General features: G+C 53.2%; 8 protein-coding genes across 8 annotated transcripts; 5 read left to right on the top strand and 3 right to left on the bottom strand.

The window, feature by feature from the left end:
• Positions 1–100: 100 nt before the first annotated feature.
• AB675_4241 (General transcriptional corepressor ssn6) lies at positions 101–2,811 on the bottom strand (the record flags this gene model as incomplete). The annotated part of the gene is made up of 7 exons (XM_018144367.1): positions 101–1,405; positions 1,458–1,702; positions 1,751–1,907; positions 1,955–2,047; positions 2,095–2,274; positions 2,325–2,611; positions 2,661–2,811. The coding sequence occupies 7 exons, from the start codon at positions 2,809–2,811 to the stop codon at positions 101–103; spliced, it is 2,418 nt and encodes an 805-aa protein (XP_017998566.1).
• Positions 2,812–6,678: 3,867 nt separating this feature from the next.
• Positions 6,679–7,629, top strand: AB675_4240 (uncharacterized protein; the record flags this gene model as incomplete). Its single annotated transcript, XM_018144366.1, has 2 exons — positions 6,679–7,146; positions 7,201–7,629. The coding sequence occupies 2 exons, from the start codon at positions 6,679–6,681 to the stop codon at positions 7,627–7,629; spliced, it is 897 nt and encodes a 298-aa protein (XP_017998571.1).
• Positions 7,630–9,481: 1,852 nt separating this feature from the next.
• AB675_4239 (uncharacterized protein) lies at positions 9,482–10,983 on the bottom strand (the record flags this gene model as incomplete). Its single annotated transcript, XM_018144364.1, has 2 exons — positions 9,482–9,783; positions 9,816–10,983. 2 exons carry the CDS (start codon positions 10,981–10,983, stop codon positions 9,482–9,484), a joined length of 1,470 nt encoding a protein of 489 aa, XP_017998533.1.
• Positions 10,984–13,054: 2,071 nt separating this feature from the next.
• On the top strand, positions 13,055–13,864 carry AB675_4238 (Aprataxin-like protein; the record flags this gene model as incomplete). The annotated part of the gene is made up of 1 exon (XM_018144363.1): positions 13,055–13,864. One exon carries the CDS (start codon positions 13,055–13,057, stop codon positions 13,862–13,864), a length of 810 nt encoding a protein of 269 aa, XP_017998619.1.
• A 321-nt stretch (positions 13,865–14,185) lies between these two features.
• On the top strand, positions 14,186–15,204 carry AB675_4237 (uncharacterized protein; the record flags this gene model as incomplete). Its single annotated transcript, XM_018144362.1, has 2 exons — positions 14,186–14,224; positions 14,275–15,204. 2 exons carry the CDS (start codon positions 14,186–14,188, stop codon positions 15,202–15,204), a joined length of 969 nt encoding a protein of 322 aa, XP_017998452.1.
• A 310-nt stretch (positions 15,205–15,514) lies between these two features.
• On the top strand, positions 15,515–16,764 carry AB675_4236 (ATP-dependent RNA helicase fal1; the record flags this gene model as incomplete). Its single annotated transcript, XM_018144361.1, has 3 exons — positions 15,515–15,800; positions 15,851–16,233; positions 16,393–16,764. 3 exons carry the CDS (start codon positions 15,515–15,517, stop codon positions 16,762–16,764), a joined length of 1,041 nt encoding a protein of 346 aa, XP_017998615.1.
• Positions 16,765–18,196: 1,432 nt separating this feature from the next.
• On the bottom strand, positions 18,197–18,808 carry AB675_4235 (Ribosome assembly factor mrt4; the record flags this gene model as incomplete). Its single annotated transcript, XM_018144360.1, has 1 exon — positions 18,197–18,808. One exon carries the CDS (start codon positions 18,806–18,808, stop codon positions 18,197–18,199), a length of 612 nt encoding a protein of 203 aa, XP_017998510.1.
• Positions 18,809–19,674: 866 nt separating this feature from the next.
• Positions 19,675–22,054, top strand: AB675_4234 (uncharacterized protein; the record flags this gene model as incomplete). The annotated part of the gene is made up of 4 exons (XM_018144359.1): positions 19,675–19,758; positions 19,812–21,605; positions 21,692–21,781; positions 21,869–22,054. 4 exons carry the CDS (start codon positions 19,675–19,677, stop codon positions 22,052–22,054), a joined length of 2,154 nt encoding a protein of 717 aa, XP_017998479.1.
• Between the last annotated feature and the right edge of the window lie 108 nt (positions 22,055–22,162).

Below are 22,162 nucleotides of genomic sequence, written 5' to 3'. Positions count from 1 at the left end.
ACAATGCGAGCACTCGAGTAAAGTCCCGCGAAGGACTCCTTGAACAAGGCAGCGGAGCGTTGTGAAGAAGCTTCATCCAAATGGAGAACTAAATGTACCTTTATACAGTGACTTCCTGCTTCGGCACGCCGTTAACAGACCCTGCCTGGACCGGCGAATTCCTGGTTGCAGTACCAGGAGCCGTTCCGCTGCCTTTCTTCTCATCCTCACTGTTATTATCGTAGTCCTCATCCACATCCATCTTCCGCGCTGCAGGCTCGACGTTCTCCTTGCGGTCCTCTTTTGGGGGCTCAGGCGGCGGTGGCGCCTGTGCCTGGATAGGCGGCATCTGTGGCGCTAAGCTGTAAGGATGGTGGGCAGCTTCAGACGGATGGTAGTTCTCATTTGCACGCCGCTCGTTCTCCCGACGGGCCTCGGACGAATCGCGGCGGAAGTGGTCGCGCGGAGTAGGGTTCCGGTGAGGAGGGCTAGTGTGGCGCGGAGGCTCCTCGAGTCGGGCTCTTGACTCCTCATTGGCAATCTTCTTTGACGGGCCAGTATCAGCTTCCCACTCGCGCGATCTTTTCATAGCAGAGGGCGGCCTAGTATCTTCTCGAGGTGGCTCAGCTGCCTGTGGCAAAGGCTGGGGTGCAGAGCTGACGCCGCTAGCGATGCTTGGAAAAGGTTGGCTGCCAGGATACTGCGAAGGAGGCATGTTGCCAGCTGGCGGAGAGTGGGCATGGTCGTCTCGAAGAGGTCGAATTTCACTGGGAGGACTGAAGGGCCTACCATAGGGAGGCAATGTGTTTGCGGGTCCGCCAGCTGGCTGAGGTGGAGCGCCATTCATGTTTGGTGATGGCCGCATTCCACCATTGAATGGCGGAGGCCTCTCTCCTAGGTTGAGCTGAGGCAAGGTCTGTGGTGGCGGGAAACCTGATGGTCCCGAATGCTGCATCTTTGGAGATGGAGAATGCTTCCGGACAGGACCAGGTGTGTGGCGCGATGGCTCACCGTAAGGCCGCAGTTGATCACTGCGCGGAGATGGAGCACGCATAGGCGGAGCACGCATGCCATCCCGACCATCGAAGCCATTCTGCGGGTTGGCAGGGCCGTTAGGTTGGTTCAGTTGAGGGATGCCGCGCGTCCATTCGCTGACTCTGGCTGCGTCCAGCGGAGGCTGATGTGGTTGCTGATTCTGGCCAGTCGAGCCTGGCCAGCCTGGGTTCGGTGGAACGCCAACACCATTCTGATATGCTTGAGGATGCACATCTTGTGGAGCAGGGGCATTATGCTGATTACCGCCGGCGCCGCCACCACTACGTAGAAGCTGCAGGCGGGCTTTGATGTGCGCGTTGCCGGGGTCAAGCTCAGCCGCTCTGGAGTATGCATCTAGAGCATCTGCGGTCTGGTTGTTGCAACTTTCGTACTAAGCTCTCGTCAGCAGATGTCATCTCATGAAAAAAGCTGGGGTATCTCACCAGTGTTCCGAGATCATACCACACCTCTGAGATATATGGATTAAGGCGGATGGCTCTTGAGTAGGCGTCCAACGCGTCACGATACTGGTTGATTTGGTAGTATAGCACTCCAATAGAGCACCAGAATGTCGGATTGCGCCCGTCACGGTACACAGCTTGTTGATAGGCCTCATATGCCTTGGGAAACTTTTGTTGCGCCATGTAGCAGCGGCCGAGCAGATACCAGGACTGTGCATCGGCATTATCTGTACGCACTGTCAGCTATTGCTACGGAAGAAGGTGTACACACTGACCGGAACCGACGGATTTCTCGAGATACTCGATCGCCTGTTCTTGACTCGAGTACGAATTGCTCTGTTGGTGATGAAGCCATCCCAATTGTTGAAGTACTTTAGCATGCCTAGGATCGCGCTCAAGAACGCGTTTGTAGGCGGCTTTGGCGCTTTCGAACTACAAGACATTAGAGGAGACTTGGGGTATATTGGACTAATACATACATCTTTCTGCTGCTCATGTACATGGCCAATCTGGAACCATATATCTTCCTCGTTTAGTGGACGTGGAGGATCAGACACAATGTACTTAAAGCACTGCAAACAAATCAGCTTGCAATTGACCCCGAGAAAGCGATACGTACCTCCAGACTCTGCTGAAATTTGCTCTGCTGCTTGTAAATGATGCCAAGTCTGAAATAGATCTCGTTGGCCTTCTCGAAGTCCGGCTGCATACGCATGACCTGCGAAAAGGCTTCTTCGGCGTGCTCGAGACTGCCGTATCGGTCATAGAGAATACCTATGCCGTACCACAGCTTCGGCTCCTGCGTGGGCGGTCAGTGGGCGGCCAGGAACACGACTTATGTGAACAAACCTTCGGATCAGGCAGATAGTACAGTGCTTGCTGGTACGCAGTATAGGCGTCTTGCAAGTTGTCCATCATAAGGTGGCAGTGACCAAGGTTGCCCCACGCATCGCCATTGGCAGGCTCCATCTTGATGATGTTCTTCAGGTACTCCATTGCTTCAGGATATTTCTCCTTTGTGCGCAGAATCGTTGAGATGGCGTTGAGAGTCTGGGTAGAGTACATGTTATGGCGGAGTGCCTGCTCGTATGCATAAAGTGCATCATCAAGCTGGTTCATGAGCTCATTGAGGGTGCCTAGTCCGCATGTCAGTATGGTCTTGCAGCGAGGATCTGCGCGACTTACCAATCCTCTGCCATGTAGATTCATTGAGCTGTGCCAGCAATCTTTGGCGTTGAAGATGAGCGTCAATTGGTGCGCCACCACCAACCTGTCCGTAAGGACCAGGAACTTGCAGTGCCATGAGTGCAGGTGTCGGAGCTCCAATGATGGACATCGCCTGACCCGGGTCTCCCTCTAGGAGGTGATCGGCAATATATTGCGAGCAGCCACCGATAGACTACGCCAGATGCACGAGCCCGATCGCTCAAATGCGGGAACGGTAGCGACCTAGGGGTCCGAGACACCGTACAAGCCAAAGTTGGATGTCGCCTTCGTCTTGGTGAACTTGACAAAGCTGTCTGCACACGTTCTATAGCCTGTTACTAAAGGACACCGTGCCGGCGCATATGTAAAGCACCGATGTCGAATGGCTGCAGTGAGAATAGGTATGGAAGATATTTGCTAGGCAGACCGCTGTGTATGACCGAGAATGCGTTGTGAGCGGGTGATATTAACGTTGATATTTGGGATTCGACCTTCGGTTCAGCTCAGTGTGTGAAGGCAGGAAAACGGAGAAATGAGACGAGTGACAGGAGACGGGGAAGGAGCAGAAGTCTCTATGATTGAGGAAGTACGCTAGTGTTAACAACCCTAATTGCTGTGATTCTCCTTGCCCAATACACCCATGCTTAAACAGATCTCAGGCGCCGGTTCTTCGCTCGTCATGAAGTCAGCCACGGGCTACGGAAGCCCCACGGTTACGAGCTCCCAGAGTGGAGACTAGAAGCCAGGGTATGACCCAGGCCACGCACAGTGCTCACGCTCGAGCTCCAGTCAGCTAGGCTTGAAATAGCTACCGTCTATGCTTGTTGTACAATGGCGAACCTGCAACAGGCACGGCAGTGGATCTGAACCAGAGGTGGCTAAATTCGTTACAAGATAAGCATCGGCTGGTGCAAGTCAAATGGTCATGGGGGATCGCTAAAAACGCCTAGGAGCCACGCACGCCACCCGTACCGACAGCTGCTCCACCCTGACCATTACGTTTCGAGAGCCGGAAAGTTCGCGTGCAGGCTCGACGTATCCTTGACGGTTGGGGGGCTGAAAAAGTCAGGGGGTGCCTAATCGCATGAGGGCGGGGGGCATACAACAGCAGATGCCGGAGTTGCACGGCACGGGCGATCCAGCTGGCAGCTGCCACCCTGCCAACCTATACACTTTTTATCTCGCTTCCCGAGGATCAGCTCTTTCCCAACCTGTACGCGTGCCTCCCAGGTCCTTCGGCTGCCTGCGATTCAGAATGAGCGGTGCACAGAGACTATTAGAGTTGTGTAAAGACCTTGCGCCAGCTCGGAGCCTAAAATGAGCTTGCTTTTCTGGTGCAATATTCGGAATACCCGTTGGGTCCAATCATTCCGCTCTCAGCCAGAGATAGCCAAGTCACAAACGTTGCGGCCACATTAAATATCAGTAGCTGTTCATACAGACGCCTTTGCGTTGGCAACTCGACTGAGCATTCTCGCTACTGCTGATCTATCAAGCAGGCACTTGGATCAAATCTGCGTAACATATCCCTACTGAGTCATGTGCTCAAGTGAAATGTGTTGGCAGCATTTTGCTTGTCTCAAGGGGGCCCAAGGAGTCTTTATACGACTGTTGTGGCTCATCGGACTAGCCCAGCGGAAACATTGACCCATGTTTGATGGCGATCCACGGAATGCTTGCCACATGTTGGTCAAGGGTACTGAGCAGATCTGGCATGTTGTCGGAATGCGCCACTGGAACCTTCGAACGTCAGAAGGTCCGTGCGAATGTCGTGGCTGAATCTCCGACATCAGGATGATGTTTCCATGTGTACCACGACATCTTATAATGTCACACCGTGTGACAACATCTGCAGCCCGGTCCCTGTGCCTCGTGCGACAGCCCGGTGCCAAGGTACAATGACTGCTCAGTCCGACAGTCACTTTCATGCCAACACCCGCGCCTGGGACGTTATTTGGAAGCCACGAATCGGCCAGCCAACCACACGGGGGCTATCTGCTGTCGTGGGTATTGACTCAAGCGTCACGCACAGGTAGATGATTCGGCAAGCACTCAGCCAAAGACAAGCCGGCAGAGGCTATTTTCGCATTGTTGATTTTGAGTTGTACCACAGTGTTGCGACAATCGACCACGGTGGCTGTGACCGCTGGATGAGATCGGCGCAATGAGCGTTGCGGTTGACGTTGATGACATCTCAAACTCGCACTTGTTACTGTCCTAGCTCTGCAGTCTCAGTCGAAAAGAACAGCCAAGTCGCTGGTGAGGTGCTCTAGCCGCGTTCCGATGCTTGTTTCTGTTCTGACCTGACGACAAACGGCGGGCCTTCCATGGAAACAAATGCGATGGTGAATCGACAATGGCCGCCCAATACTGACGTTGAATCAGATGAAGCTTCCGGTGCTATCTCAATCCACATACAGCGAGGTCGCTCGTCGCCATTGGCGTCCTCAGCCAGAATCTAATCGAGAGGTGATAGTGAATACATGTGACCTGGGCGCGAAGGCAGTCACGTCAGACATGTTTAAACGCATACTTGAACAATTCAGACGGTGGCAGTCATGCAGTGAACGTTTGGGAGACACGCGAACGCTTCTCTTCCGGCGGTGGGCACTTGACGTGAGATCCGTATGCTGGTTGCGATGCTGATGCATGAATGATTGACTGGCGGGTCAAAAACTCTGAAGACAGACCTACACAGTCACCGAGACTGGATCAGTCTGCCGGTTCATGGAAACGAGCACGCTCCGAAGATTTTGCGTGTGCCAGCAGGTATTATTCGTTTAGGTAAACCCAGGGTTCAATGTCAGGCGACGGAATGTACGGTCCTTCGACACACGGTGCTCGGTAGGTCCAGCGACGCAAGCCTTCTACGACTTTGCTCGCAAAAATAATGATCACGTTGCCTCGTGCGGCATCGCAGCATATGATCACATGTACAAACCAGCCCAACCGTCCTGACTTATCAAGACGGGTGCTACGGAAGATGAGGTGATGCTGGCACAGTCTTGGCGGTACTGAGGCACGCCCAGATGGCAGATGAGGATTTGAAAAAAGCTAACACGCTGTGGTAGCTCGACCACAAGATTCGACGTCTGCGAATAGCAGTAGCAACGAATTTAAGCAGTCTTGAGGCGATCGCTGCGTGGAGAAAGCGCACTCGGCAGGTTTGGCAGGTTTGCGGGCAACACATAGACTTCGGGCAATATCCGTGAGGTACAAGACCGCTGAGTGTATACCAAGAAGGCCCAGCGGCTTAGTACGGCGTGTAGGTGCCACGAAAGGATGCAGGGAGGGCGTACAGCTCTCGCCATCGCCTGAAGTTGTCTGCGACAGCATATCAGACCAAAGGTGAGCTTTGAAGAGTCCTCGTGAAGTTGATAAAATCGAATCTACCAGCATTAACTATTCTCGTGGTTGAACAAAGTGCTAGGTGAGCAGAGGCGAAAAGCGAAAAACACCGGATCTTGCTCGCAGTTTAGGACAAGGATGTGCACTTTCCGGCCCACTCAGCCACCACTCTGATTCGTGCTTGGCAACTTCAGCATCTTCACTTGGCACGTCTTGCATGGCTCATCCGCCGTCTCTTTCTTCATCAGAAAGCGTCGACGAGGTCGCGATAAACGCGTTTCCAACAGCACGAGCCATCTCACGTGAGTATGCCTAACCGATCACCAGGCGTCTGAGCACTGCTGAGCGGAAAGGAGGTGCAAAACTTGGTAAGAATCGCGCTTTCCACACTTCCGCCAACCTCTTGGCCTTCTCGGCGCTGAGCATCCCAAGCCTTTGCCATGGCACCTCCTCCCTTTGCTGCTTTCCTCATATCATATAAGCATGTTGCCCTTCCGTTTCACGGCGTCAGTGTGTCGCTGTCACACTCGACGAAATTTGCCATCAATTCCCCCCATATTGACAGTCCCGTCTCCGATATCACCACTACTTCGCATATGACAGCATCTCTGGCGACATCACGTCAGTCGGGCTACCACAGCCGCCAAAGATGCGCAAACCTGATAGCGTTCCGCCGCCCATGAGCCACTCGCCAGCCTACTATCCACACTACGCATCTCCTGTCAGCTCCTCTCCTGCGGTGCCATCAACGCCTCGATTACATCGACCGGTCCCAGCGCATCTTTCGGACAGACCAGACAAGTTTTCGCATGTACCCAACCACATCAAAGCCTCGGTATCTAGTGCCACATCAGGCTCAACAGATGCCACAAACTCAAGAGTGCAGAACGCACCTCAGCCATACCCATACCAATCTGACCTCGAAAGAGGCGATGTTGCAGAGCGCAGTCGACGTCACGGCAACAGAAGCCACTCGACCAGTCATAGAGTCGAGAGTCGGCAAAGATCGAGAGAAATGGAACAGCAGCCACCATCCACAGTCATTCGGTATGTCCAGTCAGACATAGAAGGCGACGACGATGATGATGAAGAGCCTGATCATGCCATTTGGATACTCGTAAGTCTAAGTAACCCATACTCCATTTACAAAGATACTGACGAGCTGTGGCAGTTCTGGATGTCAATCATGGACCCCTTCTACACTCTCTTCAGCTGCTTGTTCTCTATCATCACACTCGTCGTTCTAGTCGTCATTTCGCCCATACGACTTTGTCAAAAGGAATGGTCGTTCAGCACCTGTCTCATTCGAACGCTCTGTCCGATCTACCGAAAACACCTCCAAATCATCTACGCCGGGTCTGTTGACAATGCCCATAATTTCGAGTTCAGCCCAGCTCGATTGGTACTCATTCACGTTCTCGCCCCGGGTCTCAGCATATGCATGGCTTTCTTCTCTTGGATTGCGGCAGTGTTTTGGATCTTTGCCTTAACGATGGGCAACCCTGATGGTACCGAGAAGCGAGACGACGGCAGGGCTACTGTGTTGATGGCACGGAACAAATGGGAGAAGTTTCTGTTGCTTGCACTACGGAATCGGTAGTGAAGGCTGGCATTCTCCGCTCTCACCATGACTGGCATGATTCGATGTTTCAACATTTTTGAGCGTTTTGGATACTCCCTATTGTTTGGGGCTCGCACGTGAGCCGTGTGTGTTTACATGTAAGGCGTTGAGGAGCTACCGATCTGTATCAAGATCTTGAAGAGATGGTTCCTAGTCCTACGGATCACCAGACAAAGAGTGACCCGCAGCAGCAATCATCAGTCATTTTTCACCTTGCTGAGTCACTGAGTATACATACATCGAACTCTGCTTGCATCTTCGACTTCAAATTCAAACATCGACCCATTTGACTTTTCCACGGCTCGAATACGAATGCATAAATTCTTATCATGGGCCTCTACCCTCTGCACTTCGACCGTAAGATCACTTTCATCCGTGGCCCGGCTCTCGGCTCATGATTTCAAAGCCCAAGCAGCAGCCGAGACCGCCCGCCGAACATAGTGGACCTGTTCGCAGTTGAGCAATCCACGATAGGCATCGAGCAAAGGGCGGACATGAGTAGCAGGAAACAAGTGCCGATGATCGACATCGCCCGCTGCTTGCTGCAGAGCATTTTCATTACTTTGGCAATGCCGAGCGCGCGTTTGTCGATCACGAGTGCCAGCGCATCGCAGGGAAAAGGAAGGATCTGGGGTGCTCATTAGAGTCGCAGGTCCTCGAGGTCTTGCCCGTGCAACGACTGACGAGGCCGGAGTGTTGCTGCTGTTTCCTTTTGCTGTGCGTGATCGTGAGACTGTGGACTTTCAACCCAGCAAAACGAATATGACAACCACCTTCGTCATGTGCTCTCGAATCTCGTTGAAATCAAAGTCATCTCCGGAGTCTCAGCGGCTTGGTATGGCATGACGATAGGCTCCGTCCCCGCCCATCGAACTCGACACGGAGATGCCTGGCAGTGACCGTGAGCCGCATAGCCGGCATAAGGGAATCCTCCGCATTCGCCAAGCGTCCCAAGCTCTCTGGTTTCAGGCGATGCTGACAGCCTAGCACGCCCGGAAAAGGTGATCATCTCTTGTGTGCGCTACAGACATTCTGATCGACCCGCTTAGCTCGGGGTCAGGTGCCTGATGACCTCGGAATGTCTGCAGGTCTGTAGAATTCGCGGACGGAAACAATTGACGTGCATCGTTCCAGGACGAAATACTTTAGCTCGCGAGGAGGAAAGCGAAAAAGACTATGCCAAGAGCTTTGCATTTTCTTGATCACGATAGTTCAAGCATGGAGATATCGGACCAGTCACAGTATCACGCATGCTCTGGGGGCAGTGTTTCAAAGATTTGACCGTCATTGTTGTTATGCTGCTGCAGCTGCTCGCTATGAGTATCACGGCCATAGGCTCTGTTACACCGGCATTGATCTCAAGGCCTGCCGTGGCGCTGCTCGTTGTCCGGGTGCTTCGCGCTGATTCCAGCATTGGCGTCTGCGTGCGCCGAAACCCCTTCGTACACGCCACATTGCGATCCACATCGAAGGTGCGTCTTCCCTGGGCAGCATCCGCCTTCGACAAGGACCTGCTCCTTCCGCGTCCCGACCCTCTTACAAGTCGTAGCACACCCACTGTCCAAGCAAAATAAGCACATAAGGGTATCAACAGTGAAGTTCCGATTAAGACATGTCTGCTCACCAGTGCCATGATGGTAGTGACATCGAGTAGGTGGCGGATGAAAATGCCGTGATTATCGATATTAAGGGGTACCAGATGTTTGTATTGTCTCTTTCGACGATGGCCGGCCCTTTTTGTCTTCCGCTGGGAAGAAGGTAATTATTCCTTTTCTCGCCAAACTCCTGGCTAAAAGGCAAATATGGATATTTCGTGAGATAGAGAGTGCTTTCACACCGTAGGAGGACCACCAGAGCCGCTCTCCGTTGATGTGTCGCCTTCAACGGTCTTTTTCCAGGCTTCAGGTAAGCAGACACAGACCAGTGGGAATGCCTTGATTTCGCCAGATGGCGTTGGTGAGTCCTCTCTCCTCGAGCCGTTGGACACACCGCTGTCTCGTTGTGGTTTGTTCTTGGATTCGAAATCTTCTGCTCGATCGTTGACGCGGACACCGGTGGCCCAGCCATCGTCCCAGATGCCAACGACTTTGAGCATGTCGCCACGCTCTAGCTCGAACTCATCGCCAGCTCTTGCTGGTACGCCCACAGGACAGAGACCTTGTCACCTGGAGAAATGTCATCGTTCGAGTAGTAGTCCTTGAAAAAGGGCAACTGCTCAGACTGGCCACTAGCGACACCTTCTGGTGACGAGAAGTCATTGCTCGAGGGCGAGCTCTCGTGGTGTGAGCCCGGCGAATCGCGTTTCCGTGCGCCGATCATGCCCATGGCTTTCTCATTTGAGTCTGGACTGCCTCCATAACGGTCGGTATTGGCCGTATAGTTGCGTGTGCCTTCGTTGTCTTGGAGCGCCGACATCCGGGCGACTCGACCTCCCGGAAGTACCTCGTATCCTTGTGCTGATGACCCTTGGGCTTGATAGCTGGAGGCGGTGTTACCGCGTCTTTGCGGCGAAGGCTGATTGAGCAGGTTACGCTGCTGTTTGTCGCGATTGCGACGCCGGTACCGAATACAGCAGAAAGCCAATAGCGCAAGGAGCAGCAGAGCGCCAACGATGGCTCCGATGACAATTCCAGCGATGGCACCTCCACTCAGACCGCCACCTCCGCCGCCACTACCACCTTCGGCAGCACCTGACGAAGCAGTCGATGAGGCAGTGGCTGATGTGGAGCTTGCAGTACCGAGCAGACCTGGGATCGAGGAAAAGACCGGGAGCTTGACATCTTCGCATATGTTGGTCGCATTCGAGGTAAGACAACAAGAATCTGTCGCATTCTCTGTACTTTGTCGGCAGAAATCGCACAGCCCCATAAGGTTGTTGCGATAACCACAGAAGTCTGGCTCATTGTCCGCGCCAGTAATACAGCTGCCCGAAATCGACTGTTCTGGGAGGCCGCAGTTCGTGTAGTCTGCTCGCAGCTGGGTAGCGTAATTACTATTGCGGCCCGGACAGAGGTCATTGCTGGCCACGATGGCTTCCTCACTCAGCGCGAAATCTCCGCAAGAAGATGCGCACATCGGCCGGGCATCGTCGTTGGCATTACCACACGACGATCCATTCTTGGAGTTCTGGATGATAGCATTACACAGAAATGTGGTTGTGTACTGAGCATAGTAGTTGTCGGTGTCGCTCAAATTAATGTTATTGCAACCAAACAAGTCCACATATTTCGACGTGACATATCCCTGAGCTACGTAGTCCGACAAAGCTCGGTCGAATTCGTCAACGTTAGTAACTAATGAAAGGAACGGACTGCGAGCTATTAGCGAATGCATGTTTGTCCTAGTAGATCAACCCACAACAAGTCTCGCGCCAGTCCGTCTGTCGATACAGAGCTCGCATTGAATGATGAACATTGCGTCGATTCGGCCAGGGAGATACAGTTCTGGGCAAGGACTGGTGGCAGCAGGAGGGCCAACGCCCTCAGCGTCCTGGCAGACCGCATTTGGCTCTCTTTGATCCTGTCGGTCGTCGTCTATTCCAACTGCATTCTCGACATGCGCTACTCCAAGGTTGTGTACAGGTCCTTTGAGCTTCTCTCTATACCAATCGACTGTCGGGAATCTGTAGCGACCGGTTCTGAGCTGGATCCGGCCGTGTCTGCGCGTTCGGTCTCGGGGTCGTTAAGTCACTGTAGTCAAGTCGAGAGAGTGCAGAAAAGAAAATAAACGAGTGACAAGAGGTCGGAGAAATTTGGACGAGTCGGATGCACAACGTGTGGTCCCTCGACGTCTAAGGTGATTCTCCGTCGAAGATGTCGTAAAGGTGAAGCTACAGTGCCGGACGAGGGAGCTGCGGCAGTCGCGACTGGTGTGATTATTGGTGGACTTTCGGCGGCGAACAACACAGAGAAGGAGGGTGGGTGACAGCAAAGTTATCGAGAAGGCAGGGGACTGCCGGGATGTGAGCTCCAAACTCCCCAAATTGGCCTGACTAGGCCTCGTTTTAGCTAAGTCGGCGCCCAACTAGCCGGTCAGATCAACATGGCGACACCGACACAGCTGCTTTGTTGTTCAGCCACTTTGTCAAACCTTTCGGCTTCGTTTCCCTGACACCTTCAGTCATGATTAACATAATGCAATGTCTCCTGCAGCTTGCATGCTGTCACCCAGTAAGTCCAGTGCGCATATGAGCATCGACTGTCTCTGATAAGCTGGTATATCATACTGTCATAGCAATCTCGCCAGTCGGTCGAAACGCCTCACTCGATCCGAGGACTAGCGGAGATCAGGGAAATTAGAATCACCAGCATAGTCTTGAAGCCAGAGGCCGCCAAAAGACTCTATTGTTGTGTGCCGCGCCACTGAGAGTCGTGTTTCATCGCTAGCCATGCCTGTTCATGTTGTAGTGTGGACGCCGAATGGTGCACCAAATACTTCGTGGAATGGGTGCATCAAGTGCGTCCGCTCAGCAAACAGCCGTGTTGCGTATCACTGCCAGTACTGAGATCGCGCGTCGCGATAGCAGCAAGCGGCAGCCCAATGATGACGATGATGCTGGAGCGACAAGGCGACTACGATCAAGAACTGCGACCCTGTTCTATTTGTAAGACGAGCGCTGGCGTTTTGGCTCACTCATATGGCATGTGGTCCTGGAATGTTCTGACGCCCATAAACACACACTGTGGCCATACCGCAACCACTTCTTTTCCTCTTCTCCAAGCTTCAGATAGTCCTGTACGATTAGCTTTTGGCTGCAGGTGGCTGCAGACTGTATGCCTCGCACCTGCAGGCAAGCGAGGCAACTCAAGAATCCGGAGACACGCCACGCGATCAGCGTTCCTGCGGAGTCGGCGATGCATCGCTTCAGCAGGAATGCCCGCTGAAGACAGATGCATGAACATCGCATGTCCATCCGTATATGGTCCACAAGACGTGATGCTTGCCAAGACCTAAGTGATCTGAGATCGCTCGGAAATATTGATTCTTACCCAAGCTCTCGAGATAGTCGGGAGCAAAGACGTGGGAGTAGACCGTGGATAGGTCAACAACATCAACACAATATATTCCAGACCTCCTGCTTGTCTTCCGGCGTATCTGGTCTGCAGTCTGCTCAGATTCCATCCACTGGGTGGCAACTTCGACCAGGTCCTCGAAGAGCTCGAGCAGGAAAGTAGAAGTCTTCGAAAAGAATGTTGAGTGAAAGCACAAGAGTCCGCAGTCACTCACTGCGCAATAGCGAGCAAGGCTAACGGAATCTCCTGCACTCGAACTTCACGGCAAGTCAATTGCCAGTCGCCGCTGCTCCCTAGATGCAAGCAGTCTTCACTGACTACCTACTCCAGTATATGAGTCGAGCTCAGGGCAGATATAAAGGCAGGTACCTAGACCGTTCATCACGGACGTTATGGAGGAAGCTGCAAACGACACCACCTCTTCAGAGCCTCCAACCAAGAAACCACGCAACGCTTTCACAGAACTCATGCAAAGATCGCCACCCTCCAGTATCAAGCCTCGGCCATCCAAGCAGATCATGACCAAGTTTCCTCGCAATATGCATGATGTCCGTAATCATCTACTACCGTACATTGAGCATCCTGAGACTCAGGACCGAGTGATCAGGTACAACGACGATTGGGTCCTGATCCGGGACCTTTATCCCAAGTCTGTGGTGCACCTACTCCTACTTTGCCGAGATCCTGCCAAGTACGTACAGCATCCTCATGCTGCTGTCTCGGACCCGGTCTTCCTATCGAAGCTCCGAGCAGAAGCAGAGGAATGCCTCAAACTAGCGGCTTCCGAGCTTTCGCGCATCATATCACCACATTCAGCCGCCTGCAAGGCACGACGCCAGGCAATGGCTTCTGAGAGTCCTCCAGACGATTTGCCGCCAGGCCGCGACTTCATCAAAGACTTCCGCGTCGGCTTCCACGCACACCCATCGATGAACCACCTTCACCTTCATATCATCTCCAACGATTCATTCAGCGAATCCATGAAGCATCGCAAGAACTACACTGTCTTTCATAGTGACGCGTTTCTGCAACTTGATCAGCTTCCACTCCCAGAAGGCGACATACGCAGAGATGTCGAGTACCAGAATAACCAGTACAAAGTCGATTTTGTGTGCTGGAGGTGCGGGAGGGATTTTGGCAACAAGTTCAAGCTGTTAAAGGATCACCTCGAGGAGGAATTCATGGAGTGGCGCAAAGAATGAACAAAGCGATACGAGGCATAGCGCTGGGATTATAGAACATTTGCACAGGAACGGCGTTTCTCGAATGCGAGCTAGGTCACATCCTGGCAATACACCGCGACAAAGAAGGATCCGAGCCGCGGTTGAGGTGTCCGAGTCAAATAAGGAGTCTGGGGCGCTCACACACATGATCGTCCAACCCCAGGCGTCTCTACTGCTCTAGACTGCTAGACCGGCCGCCTGACCCAGAGAGCACCACACGGGCACGAATCATATAACGAACGAATATCCTAATGAACGTCTTGGACTGCCCAGAGTTCTCTTCATGTTCCTCACGTTGCAATGGCGATCCAGAAGTATCAGAACATAGTCGTAGCTGGAGTAAGTACACATGTTATCAGTGCTTGCACGAGAGGACTGACACAGTCCAGGTTAATGGAACGCTGGGTACATTTGTTGTTGCAGCTTTGGTCAAAGCCGAGTTTACAGTCACCATACTGACCACAAACGCCGAGAAGACGGCAGCCGTTGTGCCTGAAGCTTCTCACACCAAGATTGTGCAAGTAGACTATGTCAAGGAGGATCTCGTCCCGATTCTGCGGGGCCAGGATGCTGTGGTGTGCTTAATCAGTCGGATGGTCTCAAAACCGCACATCGTGCTGGCCGATGCGGCGGTAGAGGCAGACGTGCCCCGGATCATCCCGTCTTCATTCGGCATCAAGATGGAGGAGGAACTGCGCACCAACAAAGCCCTCGTCGACAAATGGAAGACTTTGGACCACGTCGGCAGCCTGGTCGAAGCAGGGAAGATCACCTCGACTGCTGTTCAGACCTCTGCGTTCCTAGACTGGGCCTTAGAGCGTGGTATTTTGTTAAACATCCATGGTCCGACCGTGCTCATGAATGGAGGCGACGTCCCTTTGTCGACGACTCACCGAGGAGATATCGCACAAGCTATAGTTGGCATCCTCCAGAACCCGGAAGCCACGACTAACAAAGTCGTGGCGATACAGAGTTTGCATACTACTCAAAACAGGCTGCTTACCCTGGCGCAAGAAGTCGACCCGGAGCGTGAGTTCAAGATCATCCCCGTCCAGACTGAAGCGCTGGAAAAGCAAGCCAAGGAGAACTGGGATTGTGGCGAGAGGTCTGCACCTGCCTTGGCTGGATTTCTAGCACATGCTTCGTATGGTCAAGGCAAGGCTGCGTGGAGTGAGGATGACAATGAGCTGCTAGGCGTTCAACGGTGGTCGGACCAGAAGATCAAGGATTTCCTCAAGGATCTGATGCAGCGTGAGCCAATTGCGCGGTACCCAGGGAATATTGCCGCTTCTTCTGAGGCTGCGAGTCGGAATTCGTGATGGTAGATATATGGTAAACTCAAGATCGAGGGTTAATCGCAGGCATGAGACTGTATGCTTCGAGACCTAAGGGAAAAAGGTTGTACCCAAACAGTCGACGATCCACAACGACTGGTCAGAAATGTGATCTTGAAACAAGATATTGACCAGAGCTCTGACCACGCCGGTTGATTAGACTAACCTTGGACCCCTCCACTCGATCAGGCAGGTTAGGCGGCCAAATGTTTCTTCCCCAGAAAATGCCTGTGCAATTGTGCAACATTCCCTCTCCACAAACATACACCATTAGAACACTCCTTCCACAGTCAAGATGGGCGACAATATCGACCGCGATGCGGAAGACAAAATGGAGTTCTCCACCTCGAAAGAGGTCACGGTTGCGCCAACATTCGAGGATATGCATCTGAAAGAAAACCTGTTGCGCGGAGTTTATGCCTATGGCTACGAATCGCCTTCAGCAGTCCAGTCGCGAGCGATTGTCCAGATCTGCAAGGGCCGAGACACCATCGCGCAAGCACAATCAGGCACCGGCAAGACCGCGACTTTCTCGATCAGTATCCTTCAGATCCTTGAGACCGCAACAAGAGAGACACAAGGTATGTCAGTTGTGGCCTGAGGTGTTTGAATTCCACTGACCCCCACGCAGCTCTAGTCCTGTCACCAACACGCGAACTGGCGACTCAGATTCAAAACGTCATCATGGCCCTCGGCGACTACATGAACGTCCAATGCCATGCCTGCATCGGTGGCACGAACGTAGGTGAAGACATCCGCAAGCTGGACTATGGACAGCACGTCGTTTCAGGAACGCCAGGCAGAGTGGCAGATATGATTCGGCGGCGAAATCTGCGAACAAGACACATCAAGATGCTGGTTCTGGACGAGGCCGACGAGCTGCTAAACAGAGGGTTCCGAGAGCAGATCTACGATGTCTACCGATATCTTCCACCCGCAACACAAGTCGTTGTTGTGTCCGCTACGCTTCCGTACGACGTACTCGACATGACGACCAAGTTCATGACAGACCCTGTGAGGATCCTGGTCAAACGCGACGAGTTGACCCTTGAAGGTCTCAAGCAATACTTCATCGCAGTCGAGAAAGAGGAGTGGAAGTTCGACACCCTCTGCGACTTGTACGACACGCTCACCATTACACAAGCTGTTATATTCTGCAACACGCGCCGCAAGGTCGACTGGCTCACCGACAAGATGAGAGAAGCCAACTTCACGGTCAGCAGCATGCATGGTGAGATGCCGCAAAAAGAGCGAGATAGCATCATGAGCGATTTCCGTCAAGGCAATAGCCGGGTCCTTATCAGTACCGACGTCTGGGCTCGAGGCATTGATGTGCAACAGGTGTCCCTCGTCATCAATTACGACCTTCCGAGCAATCGCGAGAACTATATCCACCGAATCGGCAGAAGTGGTCGCTTCGGGCGCAAAGGCGTTGCGATCAATTTTGTCACGAGCGATGATGTGCGTATCTTACGCGATATCGAGCTCTACTACTCGACACAAATCGACGAGATGCCCATGAACGTGGCCGATCTCCTAACTTGATCAGTCTTTTGGCAATCAGTGCTCCAAATGAGAGCAAACGCAAGGAAATGTCAATGCTTTTCCAGCCAAGTTCACAGATTCGGATTCTACCAGACCAGATGCAGTGCAAACACCTACCGGCGTATCGGATCATGCTTGCTTAAGCCCGATGCTGCCACAAATACCGCAGGCCGACTGCAATCGCTCCTCAGGCGCTTCAGGCGTGTTCATAGTCGGGATGGAAATGGGCAAATCAAAATTGAGGTTCGTTGCATGCTCGCGCTGCAGTTGTCATTGCTAATCAAGCAAAGACCTTCTACTTTCTCGGATCTCGTAGCAGTCACTTACTCTAGCACACCACGGCCACGGAAGGCGCAAGTTATGCCAGGAGCTTGGTGAGGTCCAAGAAGCCACTGACTTGCCTGAATCCGCAAATACAGTAGCGCATCTTGTTGATGATGGTTCATGCTGTCTGATCAACATTTGCGGTAAGCGTGATTTGGTCGCAGTAAAGACTCGACTCAATATCCTGCCATGACGTCGACCCTGTTGCGTGAAGGAAGCCTGCGAACTTCATCACGAAAGACCAGTAAAGTTGACCCCGAAGTACTGCTGATTGTGAGAAGCGACCAAGTCTCGGATGAGCCAGCTATTGCCGCATACATCTGCACAGCAGGACCACTGCCGTGGAACTCGGGTTCGAATATGAGGGAGAGACGGAGTCGACGACTTGACTCTCGGTCTAACACCACCAGCATTCAGGCCGACTTTGAACACCCCTCAACGGTTTGTCACTGGTCTTTGCAGGCATGATCGTCAGTCCCTGCTGCGAACGTCATTGCTATGTATAGCGGGCTCAGAGATCGATCCTCTACTATGAGACGCTCACTGCGCAGGACCGCTTGCCATTCTGGCTTCCGGAGGATTGCCAATGATAGTGTTCGGCCGTCTAGCAGCCGGCTCTACTGCCGATGTGCCCACAGTCAATGTTGATGCAGTACAAAATGCTCTCAGCACCTACGGAGCTGGTCGTCGGAAGTGAGTAGTATCCGTGGATCTGTCTGCAAGCGTGCGGTGCCTTTAGGCAATGTTTGACGTGCTATCTCGCCATGACGCTGTAGCCGCTCACATATTGCTCATATGCATCCTGGCTTCCATCCACTCCTAAGCCACACAATCTTATCGGCTTTCACCGTGTGCTTCTCACAAGTGACTGCCCACTGACATTCGGCCAGCGCGAACAGCTTTGCCCAGAAATGCTGCCCCGAAGCTCGGTACTGGGTCTGATCACCACGTCTGCTTGCAGATTGTATCCCCGGTCTCATGACATATCCCGAGCGCAGTTCGATTATCAACTGGAGACATAGATGGGATGCGATCCAGTCGGCCAAGGTACAACGGCGCCGTAGAAGCACAACATTTCGGTTGTCCGTTGTGAATCGTGTCGTTCAGATCATGCACCATCATCCCGGCTGCCCAGCTCCTTCACTTCCTCGCCCGTCCGATCATAGACCGCATTCAGCTGTATCCGAAACTCTGCCATCCTCACCCCCAAAATCTTGAGAATACTCGTCTGCCGCGAGTCCAGTGTATCCCCTTCCTTGCAGACCAAGTACCCGCCCTCCTCAACTTCCATCGCCCCCTCATCCCCATCCGGCGCATCCTCCAGCACCACTTTCCCGCCCTTAATCCGTGTTGGCACACCCAGCTTTCTCAAGTGCGGCTCAATCGCCAGCGGCAACGGATCCTCCTCCCCGCCCTCCACACCATACATAGTCTTGACCTCGCCCGGCCTGACCCAAACCTCTTGGCTCGCAACAACACCACTCCTCGCATAATCCGCATTCCAGAACCCCTCGAACTCCGCCTCTACCTGCTCGACCTCTCGGTCCGTGAACAGCAGCCCAATCTCTCCAGTCAAATATTTCCCCAGCCGACTGACGCCCGGCACAACCTCGGACTCGACATCGCGGCCGAGAGCAACGAGCATGACTTTTGTCTTGCCCATGACTATGCGGGAGTCCGGGAAACTGCTGCGGACGGATTTGAGGAAGGAGTTGCGCATGTTACTGACGGAGAAGACATAGATGAAGCGATGCGCGGTGGCGAGTTCTTGTATGTTGGCGTGCAGCCGGCGGACGAGGTCTTTGCGGTTTTGGTCGTGGTGGAGGTGGGGAGGACGCGGGCTCGTTTTGATTTTGGCATTTTGGAGTGTGTGAGGGGACCAGAGTACTGGTGCTATGATGCCGCGTTGGGCTTGTCGCTCGATCGGCAGCAGTAGGAGAGGATGGGAGACTGCTATGTCGACCGTGTCAAACAATTCTGCGCAAGAAGTCAATACCAAGTGGCTGTCAGTGGTGTTCTGGCTACGTCGAAATTGCAGTTCAGAAAAAAGTTATCGAATAGAAAAGTTGGCGGAGTAGCACTGGCGGAACGCGGCTGAAGCTCTAGCCACAGGCAGCCTAGCTCCGGTGTTGAAATCCGAGCAAGAGCTCCACCACGACTTCTGCCCCAGGTGTTCATCACCCCTCGATCTCTCCATGTACACTGAGATCGAAATGGTAGACCTCTGCGTTGAGATACGCCTTGGTTGCGCCAGAGATTGGCTGCCACTGTAGACATCCCCACAGACGTATTGAATCTGAGACGCAGCTGAGTAGGCGTTGTGTTCCAGAAAGGGATGGCATCCTCACCTGGACCTAGCTGTCGGAACACAAGGCGCCAGTGCCGCTGCCTGAACGTCAGGTTCGAGTGATCTATCCTGCGGTAAGATTGCGGTCAGTGACATGGCTGCTGCGTCTGAAGAACCAGGCCTCAGTCAGGCATCGAAGTTTGACAGCATGGATTCGGAAATGGGTCCACGGTTATATGTAGGAGTATCGCGCGCCCGACGGCCGCTGCCACCACGAACTACCTACATCAGGGGTAGGTATGCCGGAGCAACAGCATTCGTCCTCGTCAGATCAAGTACTCCCGTTGGATCTCAAGGAACGGCTGGTGACCAGATTCGTCCAGGTATCGTGACCACCATACAGGTCTGCAGTTTTGAACAGTGCTGACTATCAAAGGATGCAATTATCAGAGCAGCTGTCGACCAAGCAGCTTTCGAAATCCACGACAGCGGCGTCTTCGCTCTGTTCGGCTTACAGTTCTCCTTCTTGGTCTATGATGCCGACGCTCGTGCTCTCTTCTGTCCCAAGGATGGCAGTGTCTTCCCTAAGCCACGCAATCTGGGCAGTGTAGACGACGTTGCAGCGATTCTGCGGGCATTTCACACCCGCCTCACGACCGCAGAACCCCGGACAGGCGTTCTAGCAGCAGATCCCTCATCGACTCCCGGATCCCTCAATGTACATGCGCCAGCCATTTTTGAGGCGGCACGCCAGGGGCCTTGGTCTACAGCAGGGATGCGGCGGCCCATGGACCCATTTGTAGCGTCCATACTCCCGTGTCCCGTCTTGAAACGGCTTGAAGAGCTCACCATATCGAGAGAGGAGCTCGCACATGAGCCCCGTCCTGAAGCCGGGCCATTGGCTGCGCTTAAGCATGTCCTCGAACGCGCCGGCAAGGACTCGGTCTTTACATGTGGTGGTACCTTTCGCAGCGACATCCTGCAGCTGAGGTTCGACCGTCCGGATGGCTCACCAGACAGGGTCACTCTACCCGTTCGCAAAACAATGCAGTCTGACGAAGACGCACTCGACAGGTTGCTCGCATCTTGTGAACCAGCCACTTTTGGCTATCAAGGTCAAGATATATTGGACAACGAGTATCGCAAAGCGCTCAAACTCGAGCCTTCCAGATTTTGCATCGACTTCCACCCGGCAGACCACGGCATCCTTCAGACTATTGCTGACACCATGCTGAGACTACGCACAGGATCTTACAGTCTCAGCGCTGTTTTGTACAAGCTGAACATTTACGAAACCTCTGGAAGATTCAAGGCCCACGTCGACACTCCCCGTTCCGAGTCACAATTGGCCTCGTTGGTTATTTGTCTGCCAGTGGAACACACAGGGGGACAGTTGGCTGTGCGCCATGCTGGAGAGGAGGTCATTTATGATTGGGGACAAGACCCGGGAAGACTTCAGTGGGCGGCCTTCTTCTCCGACTGCGAGCACGAAGTGTTGGAAGTCCAGAGCGGCAATCGTATCACACTCATATACAACCTTTATGTTGTGCCGAACGAAGTCAGAGATCAAAGCTTGGACCTGGAAACACTTCCCGTATGCCGATCGATCAAGAGTGCGCTATGTGATCCCAGAGTGCTCCCAAATGGTGGGCTCATGGGCTTCCACTGCCACCATGCATATGCAAGGCACCGAAAAAGCTCATCGCTCGACGTCTTGGCATGCTTGAAGGGTGTGGACCGACAGGTATTCTTGGCTTTCCGACAAGCAGGAATCGGTGTCGGCATAGCGCCTGTCTTGTCACAGATCGATATGCAGGCTATGGTCAACGAGCGCCTCACGAGTGGAGAAGGGCAAGACTACTACTACTGCGACTCCGACGTGGAAGATGACGAAGACCAAGTGCTCAAACCTAGATGGTCCGAGCAATTCGAGCAATTGTTGGACCGCGTTCAAGATTCACCTGGCACATTTGAGATAGTCTATAAAGATGTGGAAAATATGCGTGGTACTGGTTTCAACACATTTGAAGAACGATTGACTTACACCCTCTACACTCGCCGGATAAGAGGCCTCAAATCTTCTCTTCTGGAACTCGACCTCGAAAATGCGGCCAAAGCTGGTGAGGCTCTAGGAAGCGCCTCTGATCGAATTGGACTTGCCCAGGGCTGTTTGGGAAACGTGCAAATTCCGAGTCACGAAGTGCGCGAGGGCGACGATGAGGAGGACGAGGTAAGTAACGCGAAACAAGCCGGCAGCTCCCTCACCTCTGATCTTCTTGTTTGCACGTCAGCGGAATTAACAGAGACGCAACGCAGCTCTTCGAGTACTGGCCCAGAGTACCTGGTATCAAATGGCTGAACAAGCAAGACGGTCGTGATAGCGAGCTTGCGATGGCGTACATGAAGGTCAGTGCTTCCATGGGACCCAATCACTGTGTTGGGCAATGACTCGACGGACCATTTCGTCCTGTCGACTAACCTCTACTGCTGCAGTACGGCAATCAATCCGAGCTCGAACATCACTACGCGTCGATCGCGATCATTGCTCGTGTGCCACCATATGGGACGGCACAACGGCCAGCATCGGTCGATGTCGCTACAGAGGCACCGACGACGTCAGGCCTCGACGACGAGGACATGCATCGACGCATTGTGTCCGACGCATTCGATGCAAAATGAGGGTAGTCTCGCCAGGCGCTGTCAGAGATAAACAGCCTCTTTTTAGGGCCGGTTGTCCAGATGCTTTGCAGACTTCCTTCCAATTCTATAAGTCTCGAAATGCTCTCT

Source organism: Cyphellophora attinorum (assembly GCF_001299255.1).
Source record: "Cyphellophora attinorum strain CBS 131958 chromosome Unknown Contig18, whole genome shotgun sequence".
Lineage (NCBI taxonomy): Eukaryota > Fungi > Ascomycota > Eurotiomycetes > Chaetothyriales > Cyphellophoraceae > Cyphellophora > Cyphellophora attinorum.
Note: the sequence above shows the minus strand (reverse complement) of the source record. Positions and strands in the feature narration are given on the sequence as shown.